General features: G+C 38.6%; 1 protein-coding gene across 12 annotated transcripts in view; it reads left to right on the top strand.

Moving 5' to 3' along the window:
• Window positions 1-17884, top strand: part of ANKRD46 (ankyrin repeat domain 46) — a 42614-nt gene extending 24730 nt beyond the window's left edge. For 3 of the 12 annotated variants that reach the window (XM_015145741.3, XM_028852243.2, XM_077942583.1), the window contains exons 2-5: window positions 5126-5222; window positions 8864-9201; window positions 10719-10877; window positions 15893-17884. In XM_015145741.3, coding sequence (XP_015001227.1) covers window positions 8891-9201; window positions 10719-10877; window positions 15893-16109 — 687 coding nt within the window. In that variant the 5' untranslated portion in view covers window positions 5126-5222; window positions 8864-8890 and the 3' untranslated portion in view covers window positions 16110-17884. 12 annotated transcript variants of the gene reach the window in all.
• The last annotated feature ends 1087 nt before the right edge of the window (window positions 17885-18971 follow it).

The following is an 18971-nucleotide window of genomic DNA, read 5'->3' as shown; positions in this document are numbered from 1 at the left end:
CTGTATTGTTTAGGAAATAAGAAAGAAAGTGTACTTACGTGTTCCGTACAGATGCAATTTTTTTCCCCGAATATTTTTGATTCATGGTTGGTTGAATCATGAATTTGATTTGATTGTGTGCAGCCTTTAGTTTCTTCTCTTTTTTCATATTTATTTCCTAAAAATTTTTACAATGCACTGCAGAACTAGTCATAAGAAAAAAATATTACTTTAAAATCCTGTGACAATGAACTTGAGTGTACATTCAGGAAAGAATTATTGGATTTCCCTATGTCTAGACTTCAAGAAAAATTAATGTACCAGGCATTGCAGTCAGCCAGTATATATAGACAAATCAGACCCATTTCTTGGCTTCTAGAAACATATTCTGGCAGGAATTTTAGGACGGTTGTGAACAAGCAACAAAGTTTTACATGAACTGTTTTCTCCTGATTATCTTGATAGCTTACAGTGGCTGCAGGGCACATTGAAAATATATAAACTAAATATGAAGCGTCACCCTGCCGCTTAAAGCAGTATGGCCCTAGACTCAATGCCTGTGGGCCTTAGGAATTAAGATCACTCTGTTAGAGAAATAGTTACTGTTTAAATAGCTGCTGAAGATAAGCAGACTGAAGAAATATATTGTTAATGTTTTGGGAAGGATTTTAAATTGTTAAAATTCTTACTTGCTTACAGCTAAATTTCTTTTCAACATGGCTTTTTTCCTTGCCCAATATCTTTGGATTTTTGCAGAGCTCAGGTTTTAAGAACAGTAATTTTAAAGTACTAGCAGTTTAACAGATTTAATGACTTCACTGGAAATTTTTGTTTTATAGTTCTCTGAGATTGTATTTTGAAACAACTGCATCCTCCTAAAAGGATAAGAATAACCAAGTGATAGAATCTAGATTTGGGGTTTCATTTACTGTGGATCATTCATTTTTTCAGTTTTAGTACTTTTCTTTGACATTAGAAAATGGCAAAGGCAATAAGATCTGATAGAATATCTTTCCAGCTGTGTCGTTTTTTCCTTGTGTTTTGCTGAAATGTCTGGTGCTTTGATCTCTTACCAAAATTGCTTGTGTAGGCATAATGTAGTCAGTCCATTTGAAGCAAGAATGTGGTACTTAGTCCTGCCTTTCCAAATGGCCTTTCAAAATGAAAAATCAATCTATTATGTATTCTTGTTGATATTGGATATAGAACAGTTTTTAGTTATCATAAGTATGCATTAACCGAACATATTTTCTCCATTAGTTGTAAACCATTAAGGATACTATTATATCTTAAAGTTTTACAGATTGACCTAAGATTGTGGATCCAGAATTTGAGATATAAAAGAAAATTAGGCATGATTTTTCCTCAAGTCAGTGAATCACAAGCTCCATCAAAATCTTTTTATTGTTGTTTGGGTTGGGACAAGCGCGCTGGTTGACATAAGAAGCTCTTGTTGCCGAGATCTAAGTGACTGCGCCATGTGAAGAAAGGATAAATGACTCTATCTTCATCGAGTCTCTCAGGCTGTGCCACAGAACACAGAGTGAGGAGTTTTAAGTGTCAGGCTGCACCAGCCCTCTAAAACCTGACCCCCAAAGTTCTGCTTTTAACAATGCCAGCTAGTCTGCCTCTGAACCAGTCGTTGGACACTGTTCCTCATGGACACTGTTCCTTGGGAACCAGGGCGCTGGTCAGCAACCAGTGTCCTTTCTGGGGCGTGGTTATTCCCATATTGGCTGTTCTTGCACTAGACTACGTGGTTTTTCCTCTGCCAGGAACCAGTTATTTTATTTTTCTTTCCTGAAGGTCTTCACTCCCCACTAGATGTCACCCCATTATCAGAAGCTGCTTTATTACCAGGGGCTCAGTGCTGTACGCAAACTTTCTTCTGTACAGCTGAGGACGGTCTCCCCAGAGCTGTGCTAGCCTGAAAAGGATAATAACTTATTTTTGAGTGCTAAGTCATACAGCTAGTAAGTAGCTGAGCTGGGGTTCAAACCCAGGTAGTCCAGCTCCATATATGTTCCGGGTGGAGTAATCAAGTTCTTTTAACAGCATCTGACAAGAAAATTGTCTCTCTATGTACACTCGTAAGAGTAGTGCCTTTCAGGAGAGTCAGACTATCACATATCTCTCCCCCCTACTTTTCCCACCTCTACAAGCAGGCTTCATTGTGTTTACTTAGGTTTCACATCCATTCACAGGGGCACAGACTCAGTCCTCAGTGAATCTTGAAAGATTACTGGTTCATTATTGACACTTTAATTAGTGCCTCTAATTCTGTTTGTAGAATGGTTTTTATTAAACACTCCCTTTGGTAAATGCCAGTATATCCACCTGTGACCTTGCAAATGCTTGGTCCTACAGGTTCTTCCATAAATAACCTGACACTGAGACACATGACTCCAAAGATGACCTTACGTTCTTCTTGAATGGGGAAAATAGACACCATCATGCTCAACAGTCTTTTAGTCACAATCTTTAGGCCTTCATACAACTCACCAGTTGTTCTCCTGACCATTTATCCTAGAGAAATGAAGATTTACAGCCACATACAAAAAAATGTTTGTAGAAATTTTAACAATGGCCAAAAACTGGAGACACCAGATGTCCTTCAGTAGATGAACTGTTACATTGTGGTACACCCATGCCACGGAATACTGTTCAGCAATAAAAAATGGACAAACTATGGATACACATAGCTACCCTGGATGAATCTCCAGAGAGTTAGGCTGAGTGAAAAAGGCCAATCCCAAAAGGTTCCTGTATGTGCTGTATGGCTCCATTTACACATTCTTGAAATGACAGAATTAAAGAAATGGAAGACTAAGTAGTCGTTTCTAGGTGTTAAGGAGAGACTGGAATGGGAGGGAAGCAGGAATAGCTATAAAAGGGCAACATATGAGAGATGGTTTGTGGAGATGGAAGTGTTCTGTATCTTGACTATATCAATGTCAGTATCCTGGTCGTGATGTTGTACTATAGTTTTGGAAGATGTTACCATTGGGGAAACTGGGTAAAGGGTGCACAGGATCACTGTGTTAGTTCTTACAATTGCATATGAATTTATAATTATCTCAAAAAGTTTAATTTAAAAAAGTCTTTACTCCACTCATTTGACAGTCGTTAAATATGTGCTCTGATTTGTATTCACTTTATGACTTCTTAGGTCAGCTATTAATAGAGTCTAGTGAGTAAGGTCTAATTGAGGTCTTGGAAGTTTTCTTGGCAGGTTTCTAGTAATTTAGTCTAATGAATTTGTGTAATATTAATATGAAATCACACAAATCTGTCATTTGTTCAAGTGTATTTTCTTATGGGGCATTGTAATACCCTTAGAAAATGGCAGACTGGGTACGGTGGCTCACACCTGTAATCCCAGCATTTTGGGAGGCCAAGATGGGTGGATCCTGAGGTCAGGAGTTCAAGACCCGCCTAGCCAACATGGCAAAACCTCATCTCTACTAAAAATACAAAAATTACCCAGGCATGACGGCACATGCCTGTAGTCCCAGCTACTGGGGAGGCTGAGGCAGGATAATCACTTGAATGCAGGAGACCTCTGCAGGTGAGTTAAGATTGCACCACTGCACTCTAGCATGAGCGACAGAGCGAGACTCTGTCTCAAAAAAAAAAAAAAAAGAAAAAGAAAAAGAAAAAGAAAATTACAGAAGCATTGTCTTTCTTGTGGATTTAAGAGAACATTAGGATTATTGGCGGGCATGGCCATATGAACTATAATTCTATCTCTAGATAAAAAACAAAAGTTATTCTTTTTCCATAATGTGAGCTCTGCCACATCCAGAATAACCCACTTGCACCATTTTAATTAACATTGAAAATTGAAACCAAATCATACATTAAAGACAGGCTCTAGTTGTTAAAGACCCAGCTCTAGCTATCAGAACAAGAGAGGAAAAATATTAGGCTTTGGGTGAATACATAATATTTGTTTAAGGAAACCAAGTTAAGTGGCTCCATGATATGAAGTTTGTCTACATTGATACTGTAGTATCACAAAAAAAAGTAGGAAATGAGGAGCGTAGATGTTTGGTGTATTATCATGTCTTCGTGAAATTTGCTGACCCTCATGTGGGACTGGTCCTGACGTACAGTTTGTCAGCCATTGTCATCAATTCCAGCTTAGCACTGATAGCCTTTATGATACAGTCTGACTTACATATTGTAAATGGAGCTCCATAAAATACCATTAATTATTTCCCTATATAAATTTGTTCACAGGGATTCGATAACGATGAGCATGGATGACCAGTAAAAAGTTAACCTGTATTTCACCCTGACCAGGAATTTGGGATTTGGACTTGATAGCATGGTATCTATCACGTTTCAGGCATACAGTGAATGTTTGTTTCATGAACTAATATTGCTATTTTTGTGGTCCTTACTGCCTGCCCATGGCCCTGCTTCCACGGTCCCTCCAGAGAAGAGTTGAGCGGGTAGACAGGGTGCCCTTGAAGTCTCTCTCAGTGCAGAGGGGTGTAGCCTGGGCGGGCCAGCACCACAGTTAAGGGGGAGCAGGGTCAGGCTATGTAAAGAAGATTACAGATAGATTTGGGCCAGGTTTTCTTTCACGATGAAAAGACAGGGAAGGGAACAGATTTAAAGAGATTTAAGTATCAGCATTCAAGGTAGATTCGAAATATTTTTTCTTAAATGTATCCTGTTTGGTTTAAATATAAGTATTGGCTTTTTTAACTTTCATTTTTTTTCCCATTATGAGTAGTATTTTATTTATAAAAATGCTTTTGTGAACTAATCTGGGATGTAGCCTCCATTTATAATGTGAAAAATATGCATTCTGAATTCCAAGTAATGACTGAGAGAATTTTTGGAGCCCAGTTTGTTCTTTACTGATGGCACATAATTTGGTTCTTATTCTTTTATCTTTCTGTCTTGCTTTCTTGTTTGTGGGCCACAGAGCAGCTTCTATTAAGTCTGTGGCCTTTGCTTCCTTTTCACTACTTTGTTACTCATCATGTATTTTTCTGGCTTCACAAGTTGATGCCTCACCTACAGATTTTCTAGAGAATTTCTACAGGCTCAGTAACCTGTCTGTATTTAATAGAACAGTGAGTTCTGTTTCTCACCACACTTCTGTTATAACTGAATTTTCTATTTACTGTAGATCCTTGCCAGCACATTACAGAATATTTTTGTTGAACCTTCTTGAGAATTCAGAGAAACTGCTGAGTGACCACTGAACGAAAGATCTAATCTTTAGAGTTACGTGAGTATTTACTACTGTGGACTTCCTCACAAGATGTGAAACCTTCAGTGAACCTCTTTAGGGCAGATTCAGTTCTGTGATCAAGATGAAAAATATCTATCATTGGGCTTATTAAATGTGGGATTAAGTTTAGCAGTTGCTCAGGGACACAGAGAAACTGACAAAATACACACTTATTCTCACCTGAAAAATAGACACAGAGACTTGTATTTCTTGCTGAGCCAACATTCAGAAGAATCCTAGTCTGCAAACCACAAGAATTCTTACTGTGTTTGAATCAAAAACGCCAAGTAGATTTTAAAAATTATTCTTAAAAATTTAACCAAAACACATTACCTTTTGAAAAGTACTTCATATGTGGCATTTCATTATTAAAAAGGTTTATGATAGCTTTTCCATTTTTATGATTCAATACTATGCAAGCTCATCCAACCTGCAGGCCAGAACAGCTTTGAATGCAGCCCAACACAAATTCATAAACTTTTAAAAAACATTCTGAGATTTTTTTTTTTTTTGAGACGGAGTCTCGCTCTGTCCCCCAGGCTGGAGTGCAGTGGCACGATCTCAGCTCACTGCAAGCTCCGCCTCCTGGGTTTACGCCATTCTCCTGCCTCAGCCTCCCGAGTAGCTGGGACTACAGGCGCCCGTCACCTCACCCGGCTAGTTTTTTTTTTTTGTATTTTTTAGTAGAGACGGGGTTTCACCGTGTTAGCCAGGATGGTCTTGATCTTCTGACCTCGTGATCCGCCCGTCTCGGCCTCCCAGAGTGCTGGGATTACAGGCTTGAGCCACTGCGCCCGGCCCTGAGATTTTTTTTTTTGCAATTTATTAAAGCTTATCAGCTATCATTATGTATTTTATGTGTAGCCCAAGACAATTTTTCTTCCAGTGTGACCCAGGGAAGCCAAAATGTTGGACACCTTGCTGTAAGGGAAAATATTTAGATTACCCTCACAAAAGAATTCCTGACTATTTTATTGAGTAAATTCTTCTCATTGAGTTTTTCTGTGTGTTGGTTTGGTTTGGTTTGGTTTGGTTTTTTGAGATAGGGTCTCACTCTGATGCCCAGGCTGGAGTGCCGTGGCTCAATCTCAGCTCATCGTAACCTCAATCTCCCAGGCTCAAGTGATCCTCTCACCTCAACGTCCCGAACAGGTGGGACAAAAGGCGTGCGCCACCATGCCTGGCTAATTTTTAAATATTTTATAGAGACAGGGTCTCTCGCTATGTTACCCAGGCTAGTTTCAAACTCCTGGGCTTCAAGCTATCCTCCTGTCTTGGCCTTCCAAAGTGCTGGGATTACAGGTGTGAGCCACTGTGCCCAGCCAGATTTTTTAAAAAGTCATCATATGTATCATAATCTGAAGTTTATTTTAATCTCTGTATTTTAAAATCATAAACATATATTTTTTTCTTATTTGAAATTATTCTTAACAGCCCCTTTTCACTCTTCATTTCATATCCAGTGAGTCATTAAGTTGTGCTAATTCTGTCTTCTCTATTCCTCTCCAGCGTGTCCCCTTCTGCCTGCCACTGCCTTAGGTCAGGTTTTCATTTCTTGCCTATATGGCTGCAGTGACCTAATGATTGATCTCCCTGCCTCCAGTCTTTTTCTCTACAATCCAAACCCTCCATATTGCCATCCAAGTAATCTTTCTGAAAGACTAATAAGACCGTGCCATTTCTTTGACTTAAAATCCTTCAATGGGCTGGACTCATTGAAATAGTAGTCCCAGCTATTTAGGAGGCTGATGTGGGAGGATTGCTTGAACCGAGGAGTTTGAGGCTGCAGTGAGCCATGATTGTACCACTGCACTCCAGCCTGGGTGGCAGAGTGAGAACCTGTCTCAATTTAAAACAAAAAATCCTTCAGTGGCTCCTCACTGAAATTCAGGTATTAAAAAAACCTTACTGTGGAGTTATTAGGAAGATTAAATTAAATTCATTAAAACCTCCTAGTTGGCACCTGGCTCAGAACGAGTCTCAATATATGTTAATGCCCACTCTTCCCACAGAGAGCCCATGGTAGCAGCAGAGCCCTTGTGTAAGGCAGCCCCAATTTTGGGACAATGGCTCTGCTGAGAAGCCAAGTTGAAAGGAATAGGGGCAGCGATCTCACCAAACTCAGCAACCAGGCATCCCTGAATCCCCTTGAGGTTAGGCACAAGAATAGATGGGTCTAGCATCCAGTTCCATCAGTGTTTCAGAAAGAGACTTTACCTGATCAGCTGTATAAGCCAAGTCCATCTGTGACTAAGCTTTTGTAACCTAAGAACTAAAAAGCCATCTCTAGAAAAGCATTGGTGTCTGCCTTTCTGTTTTCTTGTCAATTTTGTAGCGAAGTTTCTTTTGACAGGCTTTAAGTCTTTCTTAAATGAACCTAGGGGAAGAGAGAGAGACCTAGTTGTATGCACTTTGGTAGAGCAGAATGTCCTGAGAGTTCAGTTGCAGCAGGCACGTGCTGAACTCTCGCCTGAGTTCAGGTGCACCAGTGGGGCCGGGAAACATCCGTGAAAGAGATGTGGGCAAACTGGTGAGCTGGATGAGTCCTAGAGATGAAATTCACATCAGACCTGGTTGAGATTGCTGCTTTGTCCTGACTTGGTATTCCCAGACAGCCCTACTTGTTTTTTTCTCACCTCTCAGTCTTTGGACAGTGGGAATTTGGCACAGTCACATATTGAGATAACCACAGAGCACAGCAGAATAAGATCAATACTGTAAAAAGAAGCATAATCTGAATTGATTTCATGCTCTGATTTTTAAATTCAGTTTGTTACTTTCCTTAGCCTTTCTCTTAAAATTTGTGCTATAGGCCAGGCACGGTGGCTCACGCCTGTAGTCCCAGCACTTTTTCTAGGCTGAGGCGGGCAGGTCATGAGGTTAGGAGTTCAAGACCAGCCTGGCCAACATGGTGAAACCCTATCTCTACTAAAAATACAAAAAATTAGCCAGGCATGGTGGCAAGCGCCTGTAATTCCAGCTACTTGGGAGGCTGAGGTGGGAGAATCGCTTGAACCCAGGAGGTGGAGGTTGTAGTGAACTGAGACCACGCCACTGCACTCCAGCCTGGGCAACAGAGTGAGATACCGTCTCAAAAAAAAAAAAAAAATTGTGCTATAAACATAACATTCTACAGGTCTTTGTTGAGTATAACTTCTTTTCATGCAAGTAGTTTTAGTTACCATGTACAATATCTCAAATACAAGAAGAGGCAAATATATCAAAGATAATCAGTTTGTTTAAATATGAATGTCTACCAGCAGTAGCATTTATATATGGGTAGTTCTTTGATGTTTAAACATCATGTTATCTATGTGTTCTGACAACGTAATACTTAAATCTAAGCTATTATATCTTGCTTAACTTTAAAAATATCTCTTAATCTTTTTACATGATGAAAAGCAAAATAGAGCTTTACAGTAATTAAAATTTTAATCCAGCAGATATGAAGAAAATAAAATGTTTTAATGGAAAATAAAATATAATTGATAACTTTGTTGTTGTTTCTGTTTGGTAAAGTAATTTATTAGAGGCAGGAGGCCAAAAAGGATGAGAAATAGTGCTTTTCTAAATGACTCCTTTGCCTTGATTTCATTTGTCTTCATGGTATCTCACTCACCTGTTTCATTACAGGCGTGTTCCATCCACCACATCAGAACAATGTCGTATGTTTTTGTAAATGATTCTTCTCAGACTAACGTGCCCTTGCTACAAGCCTGTATTGATGGGGACTTTAATTATTCCAAGCGGCTTTTGGAAAGTGGCTTTGACCCAAATATTCGTGACAGCAGGGGCAGAACAGGCCTTCACCTTGCAGCAGCTCGAGGGAATGTAGACATCTGCCAGCTACTGCATAAATTCGGTGCTGACCTTCTGGCCACCGATTATCAAGGAAACACGGCTCTTCACCTCTGTGGCCATGTGGATACTATCCAGTTTTTGGTTTCCAATGGACTCAAAATTGATATTTGGTAAGTTCTCTATGGTTTTAGAAGTCTAGTCATTTCTTCCCATTAGTCTCTCAGCTGATAGTCTTATCTCGGGTCTTTGGATTTTGTTTTCTCATTAATCAGTTGAAATAAGTTCAGAAAGGCATTGAAGACAGTGTAATCCTGTTAGGCAAGTAAGGGAATGAGGGGCTGACCTCTAGGTTTTTGCTGAAGCAGCATATTTTTTTCTATGAAAATAGTGGGTAGTTTCTGCTACTAATTAATTGTGTAGTGTTACAACAAGGGAAGAAGAAGAAAAGAACATTTGTTGAAAATCTATGAGCTGGACCCTGTTTACTTGTTAGCTCATTTAGTCCTCAGAATGAAGAGCTCTCACGATAGGTGTTTTCTTCATTGTACAGATTTGATAGTTAAGACAAAAAAGGATTGGACAAAGTTCACACAGTTTATAGAGGATTTGAAAAGGTCACAGTTTATAAGGGACAGAGCTGGAATTTGAACCTAGTTCCGCTGACTCTTAACGCTTGTGTGCCTTCTGTCATGTAATGCACCATGTGAGCTTCGTAATCTCCCTGGAGTCCAAGATCCTTTTTATACTGAACAATTTGAGGAAGTCATGGGGCTTTTTGTTTGTTTTAGTGATACTCTGCTTTTTCAGTGGGAACGATGTCAAGTCACCTGTAAAACTGAGCTTGACCTTTAAATTACAGTTACACACTGCCCTAATTCATTGATGCCATAACGCCCCTAAATCTGAATAAGACAGTAAATGCTTCTGTTTCTGCAGGACACAATGGGGTAGGAATTGACTGCAGGATTTAATGTGGTTCTCTCCTATTATTAGCGTTAAATAGCTGCGTGAACCATGGCAGCTTATTTGACATTTTTTTCTTAGACGTTAAAAAAAAGTACTCGTCTCATAAAATGTAAATATCAAATAAGAATGAGTTTAGAACTAGATTTATCCACTTTTTTTTTTTTTGACTATATGTTCTCTTTTTCCTTTTCCCTGGAACTAAAAAAAAAAAAGAAAGAAAGAAAAACAAGGGTTAATTCAAAATTCAGCTCCACTGGATGTTTGGCTCAGCTCTGGGTTTTACTTTTGAGTTAATTGGACCCATCTTCCCCCCCCCCCGGTGATTTGTTTATTCTTCATAAACACTTTCTGTAGTACAATTCAGAAAAAAAATGGAGGCACACGGCTATAACGTCCACCACAATCTGCTGTTGAGGAGACATTCAGTGTGAGGATGGGGCTGGAGGTGGGGGACGTGTTTGGGTAAGAGGATAATGGCCTCTGTGATGAACTGTGCAGAAATCCCATCAGGCAAGGTCTGATTGCAGCCTGCTGGTCAAGGCTTATGGTAGAAAAGTTGCAGTGAGCCAAATACTCCTTTGGTTCCCCACGGCCCTAGGGTAGGTCCTAATTGGGCCCATTCTTTCTTCACTGAGATCTATACAAATGGGTACTAAAAATGGAACTGACAATGTAGTGTAACTGCTGTGATGGCTTCTTTATTTTTATGAACTTTTTTTAGCAATCATCAAGGTGCTACCCCTTTAGTTCTGGCAAAGCGCAGAGGAGTAAATAAAGATGTCATCCGATTGCTGGAATCTTTGGAAGAACAGGAGGTAAAAGGATTTAACAGAGGAACCCACTCGAAACTGGAGACCATGCAGACAGCTGAGAGTGAAAGGTACTGGAAATTTTTTTTTTCTCTCACTGTATTATTCATGCTGGACTTGAACTCCTGGGCATTCCTCCTGCCTCAGCCTCCTGACTAGCTGGGACTATAGGCACATGCAGCCACGCCCAGCAAGATAATATGATTTTTTAAGGGGAAAGTCACTTTAAGTACCTGGATTTGTGGTAACTTTGTGAACTTTAATATTCATTTGCTTTTAAGTGCAACTTGAACTTTATATAGGACCTTATGGCTGCAGATTACAATTGAGAAGCTATTAACAGAAAGTACTACATGTCATGTGCACATAATGTTCTGTTAGCCACCTGCTGTATTGACAGTACAAAGAAGAAATAGTAACAACTGAATCTAAGGGAAGGAAACTGGAGCTTTGGTTTAAGTACAGGTCACAAAAAGAATGGAATTTCAAAAAAAAAGAGAAGTATAAGTAAAGCCAAGAACTTGGGCAATTTTAGAAAAGACCAAAAGGTAGTTTCATGGATAGGGAAGTGGACTGCTGAGAAACAAGAAAACAGGAGAGGGAAAGCAGGATAGTATTTAACACATGCACAGTTCAGTAATGTGAAAGTGAAATGATGATCATATGAGTTGGAGCTAATGAAATTTGGACTCCTGTAAGTAATTGAAGCTAAGATGTGGTGACTGACCGGGTCTTGAATAGCTCATCATGTCTCATCTAGAAGCAATGGAGAACACAGTTCAGGAAGCTCCAAAAAGGTGGCAAACCATCTTTTCTCCTGACATCACTGGGCTCAATACGTAAAGTTAATAGGCCAGACTTAGTTCCAGTAGCATATAGTCTGATTGACCACCATGCAGTTTATACACGTGAAGGAAAAAGGATGCTGAGCTTCCATAGTCTCTTCCCAACATTCTCGGTAGGTTGTAAGTAGAATAAACAAGGGCCCACATCAGCTGTTTACCTAGTAGCTGATGGACTAGGACTTGGATTTAGAATCACATAGTCCACTTAGACCATTGGGATCCTTGTTTCTGTGAGTTCTGGATGAAATCCTCTCTGTTTTTCATAGCTCACCGTTCATTTGATTCCTTTGTACCTGTTTTTGCTTTCCTCCTCTCTGTGCCAGTTGATGTGCTCTTTGGGGACCATTAATTCCGCTCTGAAGCTTAGGTCTGTTTTGTTTAGATACTTTCAAGCACTTAGTACAGTCCTGAGGAAATCCAGGAGCTTTACTTCTGGAACAGTGCATACTCCTCATGAGTGATCACTGAAAGCTGACAGATAAACAAGAAGTCAGAGATGTATTTACAAGCCCTTTTTTTTTCTCTCCTGTGTACTTTGGATTGACAGAATGGCATAAGCACTTAAACAACATTGAGTTAACTATTATTTGTTACAGATTTGTTCCTCCAAAATAACTTGAAATTTATTTTTATCTTTTTATAAAATAACATTAAGTACTTTAAGCTTCTTTACCATGAAAAACAGCCAAGAATGTGTTTTTGTTTGGAATATTTTTAGGGCCTTTATTTTGTTAATAGCCAGTTTCTTGGCACCTCTTTAGCAGAAATATACTTTTGGCCTTAGTTTGCCTCAGTTGTGATTACTTACTAAGAAGTGATTAGTACAAAAAAATATTCCATTGGATGAGCAGTTGAAGTACTCCTGCTTCCTTCACATACCTGCCATTTCACTGCAGCATGAGAGTTTGTATTAATTGTAACACTGTGTAAAGCTCGTTTCTCAAAAATTGAGTTATTAACACTTTTATTGCCTAGTTTTCCTATCTTACTTCTGCCCCTCAGTTTCATGGTAGAAATTCAGTGGTTGAAGTTTAAATCAGAAAGTTGAAAGGTAATGTCGTTAGGAAAATGCAGATGAGGACTACAGTGGAATGCCACTTCACACCCACTAGGATAGCTGCAATTAAAAAGATAATAACAAGTGCTCTGGAGGATGTGGAGAAATTGGAACCCTCATACACTGCTGATGGGAATGGAAAGTAGAACAGCTTCTTTGGAAAAGTCTGGCAGTCCTTCAAAAAGCTACACATAGAGTTACCGTCTGACCAGCAGTGCCACTTCTAGGAATATACCAAAGAAAACTGAAACATATGTCCACACAAAAGCTTATATATGAATGTTCATAGCATCATTATTCATAATAGCCAAAACGTGGACACCACCCAAACATCCATCAGCTGACGAAGGAATACACATCATCTGTTCATCCAGTGGAATATTGTTAATATGATTATTTTGTACTGATACATGCTACAGCATGGATAAATTTTGAAAACATGCTACATGGGAGAAGCCAGGCACAAAAGGCCACATATTATATGATTCTGTTTATGTGAAATATCCAGAATAAGCAAATCCATAGAGACAGAAAGTAGACTAGGAGCTGGGAGAAGCGGCAATGGAGGAGTGACTGCTAATAGTACAGAGTTTCTGATAGAGGTGCTGAAAGTGTGCTGGAATTAGAAGAGATGGTTGTATAATTTTGGGAATATATGAAAAGCCACTGAATTGTACAGTTTCAAAAGGTAAATATTATGGGATGTGAATTATATCTCAATAAAAAGTAGAGGAAAAGGTTTAAAGAGATTGGCTAGCACATGGCATTATGGCATAATTGTGTAACAGCTTTTTCTAGAGCAGAAGATAAAGCAGGGTTTTAAATGTGTTTACTATAATATTTTTCATTTCTCTTAAGAGTCCCCCGAGACAGCACAACTTCTATAGGCCTTAGAAGGGACTATAAATCAAGTTAATGAAAAATATTTCCCCACTCCTCCATATAAACTCTTAAGTTTAATTCCTTTTTACTTTGTAGGTGTGGGATAACAAAAACAGTTTAGCTGTCACATTTTTTTAAAAAGGTACACACAAACACAACCCCCAAATACAGTGTAGATACCACGTTTTTAAAAAAGGATTACACACACACCCCATTATGTTAGAATCAGATATTCCCTGGACAGTAGAAAGCATTTCATTGGATAAAGTCTTTATAGAAGATCCTGATTGGCAGCGCTTCATGAGCTCTAAAGAGCAATGAGAGAATGCTCATTGAATTTTCATTTTATACCTAACATGTTTGAGTATAAGGGCATGTCAACTCATAATCAGTAAATTTTACATAGGCCAAACTAAGCCTCTCCAGAACTTTGTTATCCATTTGTGGTTTTACTCTTTTAGGCCTTCTCAAAATTCTAATCTTATTTTTAAACTTGCTCTCAAGTTGTCCGAAATTACTGTATTGCTGTAGATTCCCACTGAAAACATCATCTCTTATTCAGAGAATAAACATGTTTTAATTATTTAAAAAAAAGTTTGGGTGTTAAGTAGACTGGCCCATTAGGAAGTCAGTTTCCCATGATCAGAGAAGACCTCTAATGATGGTAAAGGCCGAAAGACTTTTGTTTGATGGTATCAAGAAGTAAAATAAAGTTGTAGGTTAAAAAAATGCCAGTTTTGCATGTTTACCCATAGTTCATAGTGAATGAGACTCTAAGAGATTGTTTTATGGGAGTTAGGAAGGATAGTAATGAACTTTGATAACCAGTAGATAGTTGGTTCCTATGATCATGGTCATTGTGGCTTTAATCTAAATGATACCCTCTTATTGGGCCTGTATGTTGTGACATAACCATGGGTGCTCTTCCCTTAGTGCTTCCAAGTACCAAAGTCAGATGCAGTTTCTCTTTGTGGTAGTCATATTTCTCATTGATAAAGTTCTGAAAACCAGAATCAGTGTTTTTATGGTATTTGCACTACCTTATTTTCAATTAGACTAGCCTTTATGCAGAAGAGAAATGAACATATTCTGTCTTATTGTACAAGATAGAACTAAAACGAGTAGGAAGAAACTATTAAGAATTCCTAATGACTAGGCCAGCTGTGGTGGCTCATTCCTGTAATCCTAGCACTTTGGGAGATCAAGGCAGGTGGATCACCTAAGCTCAGGAGTTCAAGACCAACCTGGGCAACATGACGAAACCCTGTCTCTACTGAAAATACAAAAATTAGCCAGCCATGGTGGTGTGCACCTGTAGTCCCAGCTACTTGGGGGGCTAAGGCAGGAGGATTGCTTGAGCCGGGGAGGTGGAGGTTGCAGTGAGCCGAGATCACATCACTGCATTCCAGCCTGGGCGGCAGAGTGAGATTCTGTCTCCAAAAAAAAAAAAAAAAATTCTGATAACTAGATGAGTCCACATGGACAACAGGCTGAAGAGTAAGCTTCCATTATTAGAGAATTACACTTAAAGAAGGAATTCCTTCATTGGTCAGATTATTGAACTAAATTAATAAAAATTCCCTTTTAACTTTAAGATTCACACACACTATATAAGTGACTTTTTAGATTTACTCATCTTTCCCACCACTGCCCCCTCAAACAGACGTTTGTTTTCTCAGTTCTAGGGCCTAGAAGTCTGAGATCAAGGTGTCACAAAGTTGGTTTCTTCTAAGGCCTCCCTGCTTGACTTGTAGATGACTGTCCTCTTCAGGTGTCATCACCTGCGTGTCTGATTATTCATATTAATACGTTCTTAAATTATGAGTCTACCCTTTGAATCTTCTAAATTTAACATAACAATAATGTATTGTGGTTTAATATCTTGATGGAAACAACTCATTTAACCTATTTCAAGACTTCTGCTCAGGACACCTTAAAAAAAATAGAGATGGGGTCTCGCTATGTTACCCAGGCTGGTCCCGAACTCCTGGGCTCAAGTGATCCTCCCTCCTTGGCCTCCAAAAGTGCCAGGATTACCGGCATGAGCCGCCATGCCCAACCAGGACCTTTTTAACAGAATTTTTAACTTGACTTTACTAAATTCTAAACCAAGAGAAACATACTCATTACCATTTAGCAATTTACAGTTTACGATATATTGTTCAGATACATAAGCATGTAAGAGTGTATATATGTATGTGTGTGTGTGTATTTGGTCTTTTCTAAATAATAGTCCTATAGTTTTATGTTTTTGGAATTGCTGTGTTTTTTAATGCCCTTTTTGCTCTTTCTTCTTCCACAGTGCTATGGAAAGCCATTCACTCCTCAATCCCAACCTGCAGCAAGGTGAAGGGGTCCTTTCCAGCTTCCGAACCACGTGGCAGGAGTTTGTGGAGGATCTGGGCTTCTGGAGAGTGTTGCTTTTGATCTTCGTCATTGCTTTGCTGTCTCTTGGCATTGCCTATTATGTGAGCGGGGTGCTGCCCTTTGTGGAAAACCAGCCTGAACTGGTGCATTAAAGGAGCTCATGGAAGATGAGGCAATGAATTGCCTATTTCCTGGCTTCCAATGTTTGTTCTCAGTTTCTCAGAATTTTTCTTAGTGCAAAGCAGTGAGGGCGGTACATGTTTCTTTTTGCATTTTTAATTATTGTAATCCTTTTAGATAACGATGTGTTCATTTGAACTAACTACATATTATGATCAAGTATATTGCATCCTAACGCTACCTCTGACTCAACCTGACTTTGTAGGAAAACCTGCACATAGCCTTGTTTGGTAAAAACACAAATGACTAGAGAATGGAAGATAAAGGAAGAGGCTAGGAAGTCCTTGCTATCAAAACCTTATCCTAATATAGGACCAGTTGAAGTATTCAAAAAGAAAAACAGTGTCTTATATGATTAGTTTTTGTTGGTGGTTTTGTTTTCATTTATTTTTGCAAGAGCCACTTTTTATTTACTGTCTCTAGGGACAAGAGATAATTTAAAACTTGAAGTACTTTTTTCAAATCTTGTGCAGCAAATTAGTATTGTTAGAATCTATTCGGCTTATTTTAGTATTTTTAAGTCTAGTCACAAACCAAACAAAACTTTTGAAAATGAGCTATATTTTGTTCAAAGGTGATTGATTTGATCTTATATTTATTTGTTTTTAGGTTAATTTTTGATTTTTTGTAAACTGCTTTGCTCGTTAATATCTGTGAAAAATAAACGAGTTCATTTTGTTCACTTTCCGATTTTCCCTGGTACCCTATTCGTCAGAGATAACCATTCATCAGAATTACAGTCAGAAAATCCTTTTTCTATTGAAGAGTTAGCAGGGAAAAATAATTCTGATATTTAACTGTCATAAATCTGTAGTGCTATTATAGTGAAAAATTCAGTTCTATAAGCTAGCTGTGTTGTCACAGTTTTATCATAGTTCATAATTATTTCATGTGCAGTTCTATTTAGAGGCCCTGTTAGACTTTTAACAATCCCATCCATATCTGTAATTCTCTGATGGCAAGAATGGATGGAGCATTTCTGAGTTAACGTGCTGAACAGTATTGTACTGGGTGTCATAAACTCTTTATGAATGGTAATATTATGTAAATTGAAATCTGGCCCTCAAACTATATTGCAGCTTTCAGCAATATGTTTGAAGGCCTCTTTTGTTAATGATCCTGTAATGTATGAATTATGTTCTTGAGTTATTAAAAAAGAATATGAAGGCTTGATAATTATTCATTGGGTAAAGTCAGGAAATTGAAGTGAAAGAACTAATGGTTTTGTTTTTTGGAATACAGGCACCTAAGCTATTGCTAATTGAATTGCTGCTAGAATTAGAAATTATGCTTTAGAATAGAATTGGTATTTCTGTGATTCTTTTTGCTTCTTGGTGTTTTCTCTTGTATCTGTATATCTAGTATTGAGGCTCGCTCTTTCATGTGGCTTTATCCTCTCTCTAATAGCTGTTGTAAAATTCCTGAGTAACTGGCTGCTTCAGGATCAGCTTGCAGAGTCTTGCTTTTAGGTTAGATACAAAGTAAATCATAGTTGGTGTAAATACAGCAAAAAACAGCTGGCTTTAGAATGGAGAACACTACAATTCAAATTTGAAGTATATTCAGAAGAAAACTTTGCTTTACATTTGTTTGTAAATCTAAACAAATATGCAAAATTGGTCAAAATTTAAGTATATAGCATTTTTGAAGATTAATGGTTCCTTGTATGTGCTGATTTCTTTGTATTCTGTTCTCTGCATTCATCATTCAGGAATACTACCAATAAATGTATTTATATATCCCTTAATCATGATTTGTCTTTTTTTTTTTTTTTTTAAGTGTATTATAGTTTTTCTTGTAATCTGGGGATTTTGTAACGGATTGCAATTAGCTGCTTTTTAAAACACAGCTTTTTTTCAAACCTAATGTGATAGGTATATTGAGTTTCATTTATGTTTGCCTTATAAATACTCAAACTAGTTTGAGTGAATTGCTTGTAGATTTAAGGGTGATGATAATAACTACCACAATTAAGCCCCTCCCAATTATGCAAGTTTTTAGCGTGCCTCACCTCATTTTACCCTACGCTCCCTTGAGCACTACATGTCCCCAGTTTATAAGATGAGAAAATGGACACAGGGAAGGCTAAGTAACTTGTCCAAGGTCAAACAGGTAGGTCTTGGTAGAAGAGGGATTCCAGATTAAGGCTCCAGCCCCAATTATGCTTGCTCTTTCCTCCTGTCCCACTGTCTTTCATGAATCTGGAAATGGAACCATGTTTATTCAGAACCTCGCCTGATACCATTTCAGCAGGACATTACTAAATTTTCCACTCGTGGTCCTATATACTTACTTTTTTTCCTTTTTTACACATCTTCCCAACGATAGAAACTTTAATACTCAAAGTCCAACCCTGGCTTGTCAGAAAGTCTTCCATAGTTAACCATACCTGACTGCCTCCTTCCCAACCCCTCCCTTCCCCACCACTTACCACACCCAGGTTTATTACTTGTATTTTGCATTCCTTCATCCGTTTCTCTGCAAACATGATTTTCTTTCTAACTGGTTTAATTGTAAGCTTCATGAGAGCAGGGACTTGGTCTATTTTTATAACCTCATCTGTCCACAGAGCATCCTGTAGAGCTCTTTGTACACAAATACTAATAACATTACTTCAATACCTGTAGCTATATTTTTTCTTTTCAGGTTTAATAGCTCTTTGCCTTTTATGCATCCCCCGCAACAAGCTGCAGGTGTGAGCTGTGTTTGGCCCTCCTTCCACAGCGCGTCTGTAGCTTGATGAACTAACTACAGGCTGGCAGTGTGGAGACCCCACACCTGTGGAGCATACAGGCTTCTGATCAGCGGCACCTGCCATAAGTTTACCGCTTGGT

Source organism: Macaca mulatta, chromosome 8 (assembly GCF_049350105.2).
Source record: "Macaca mulatta isolate MMU2019108-1 chromosome 8, T2T-MMU8v2.0, whole genome shotgun sequence".
NCBI lineage: Eukaryota > Metazoa > Chordata > Mammalia > Primates > Cercopithecidae > Macaca > Macaca mulatta.
This window is presented reverse-complemented; position numbering and strand designations above follow the sequence as displayed.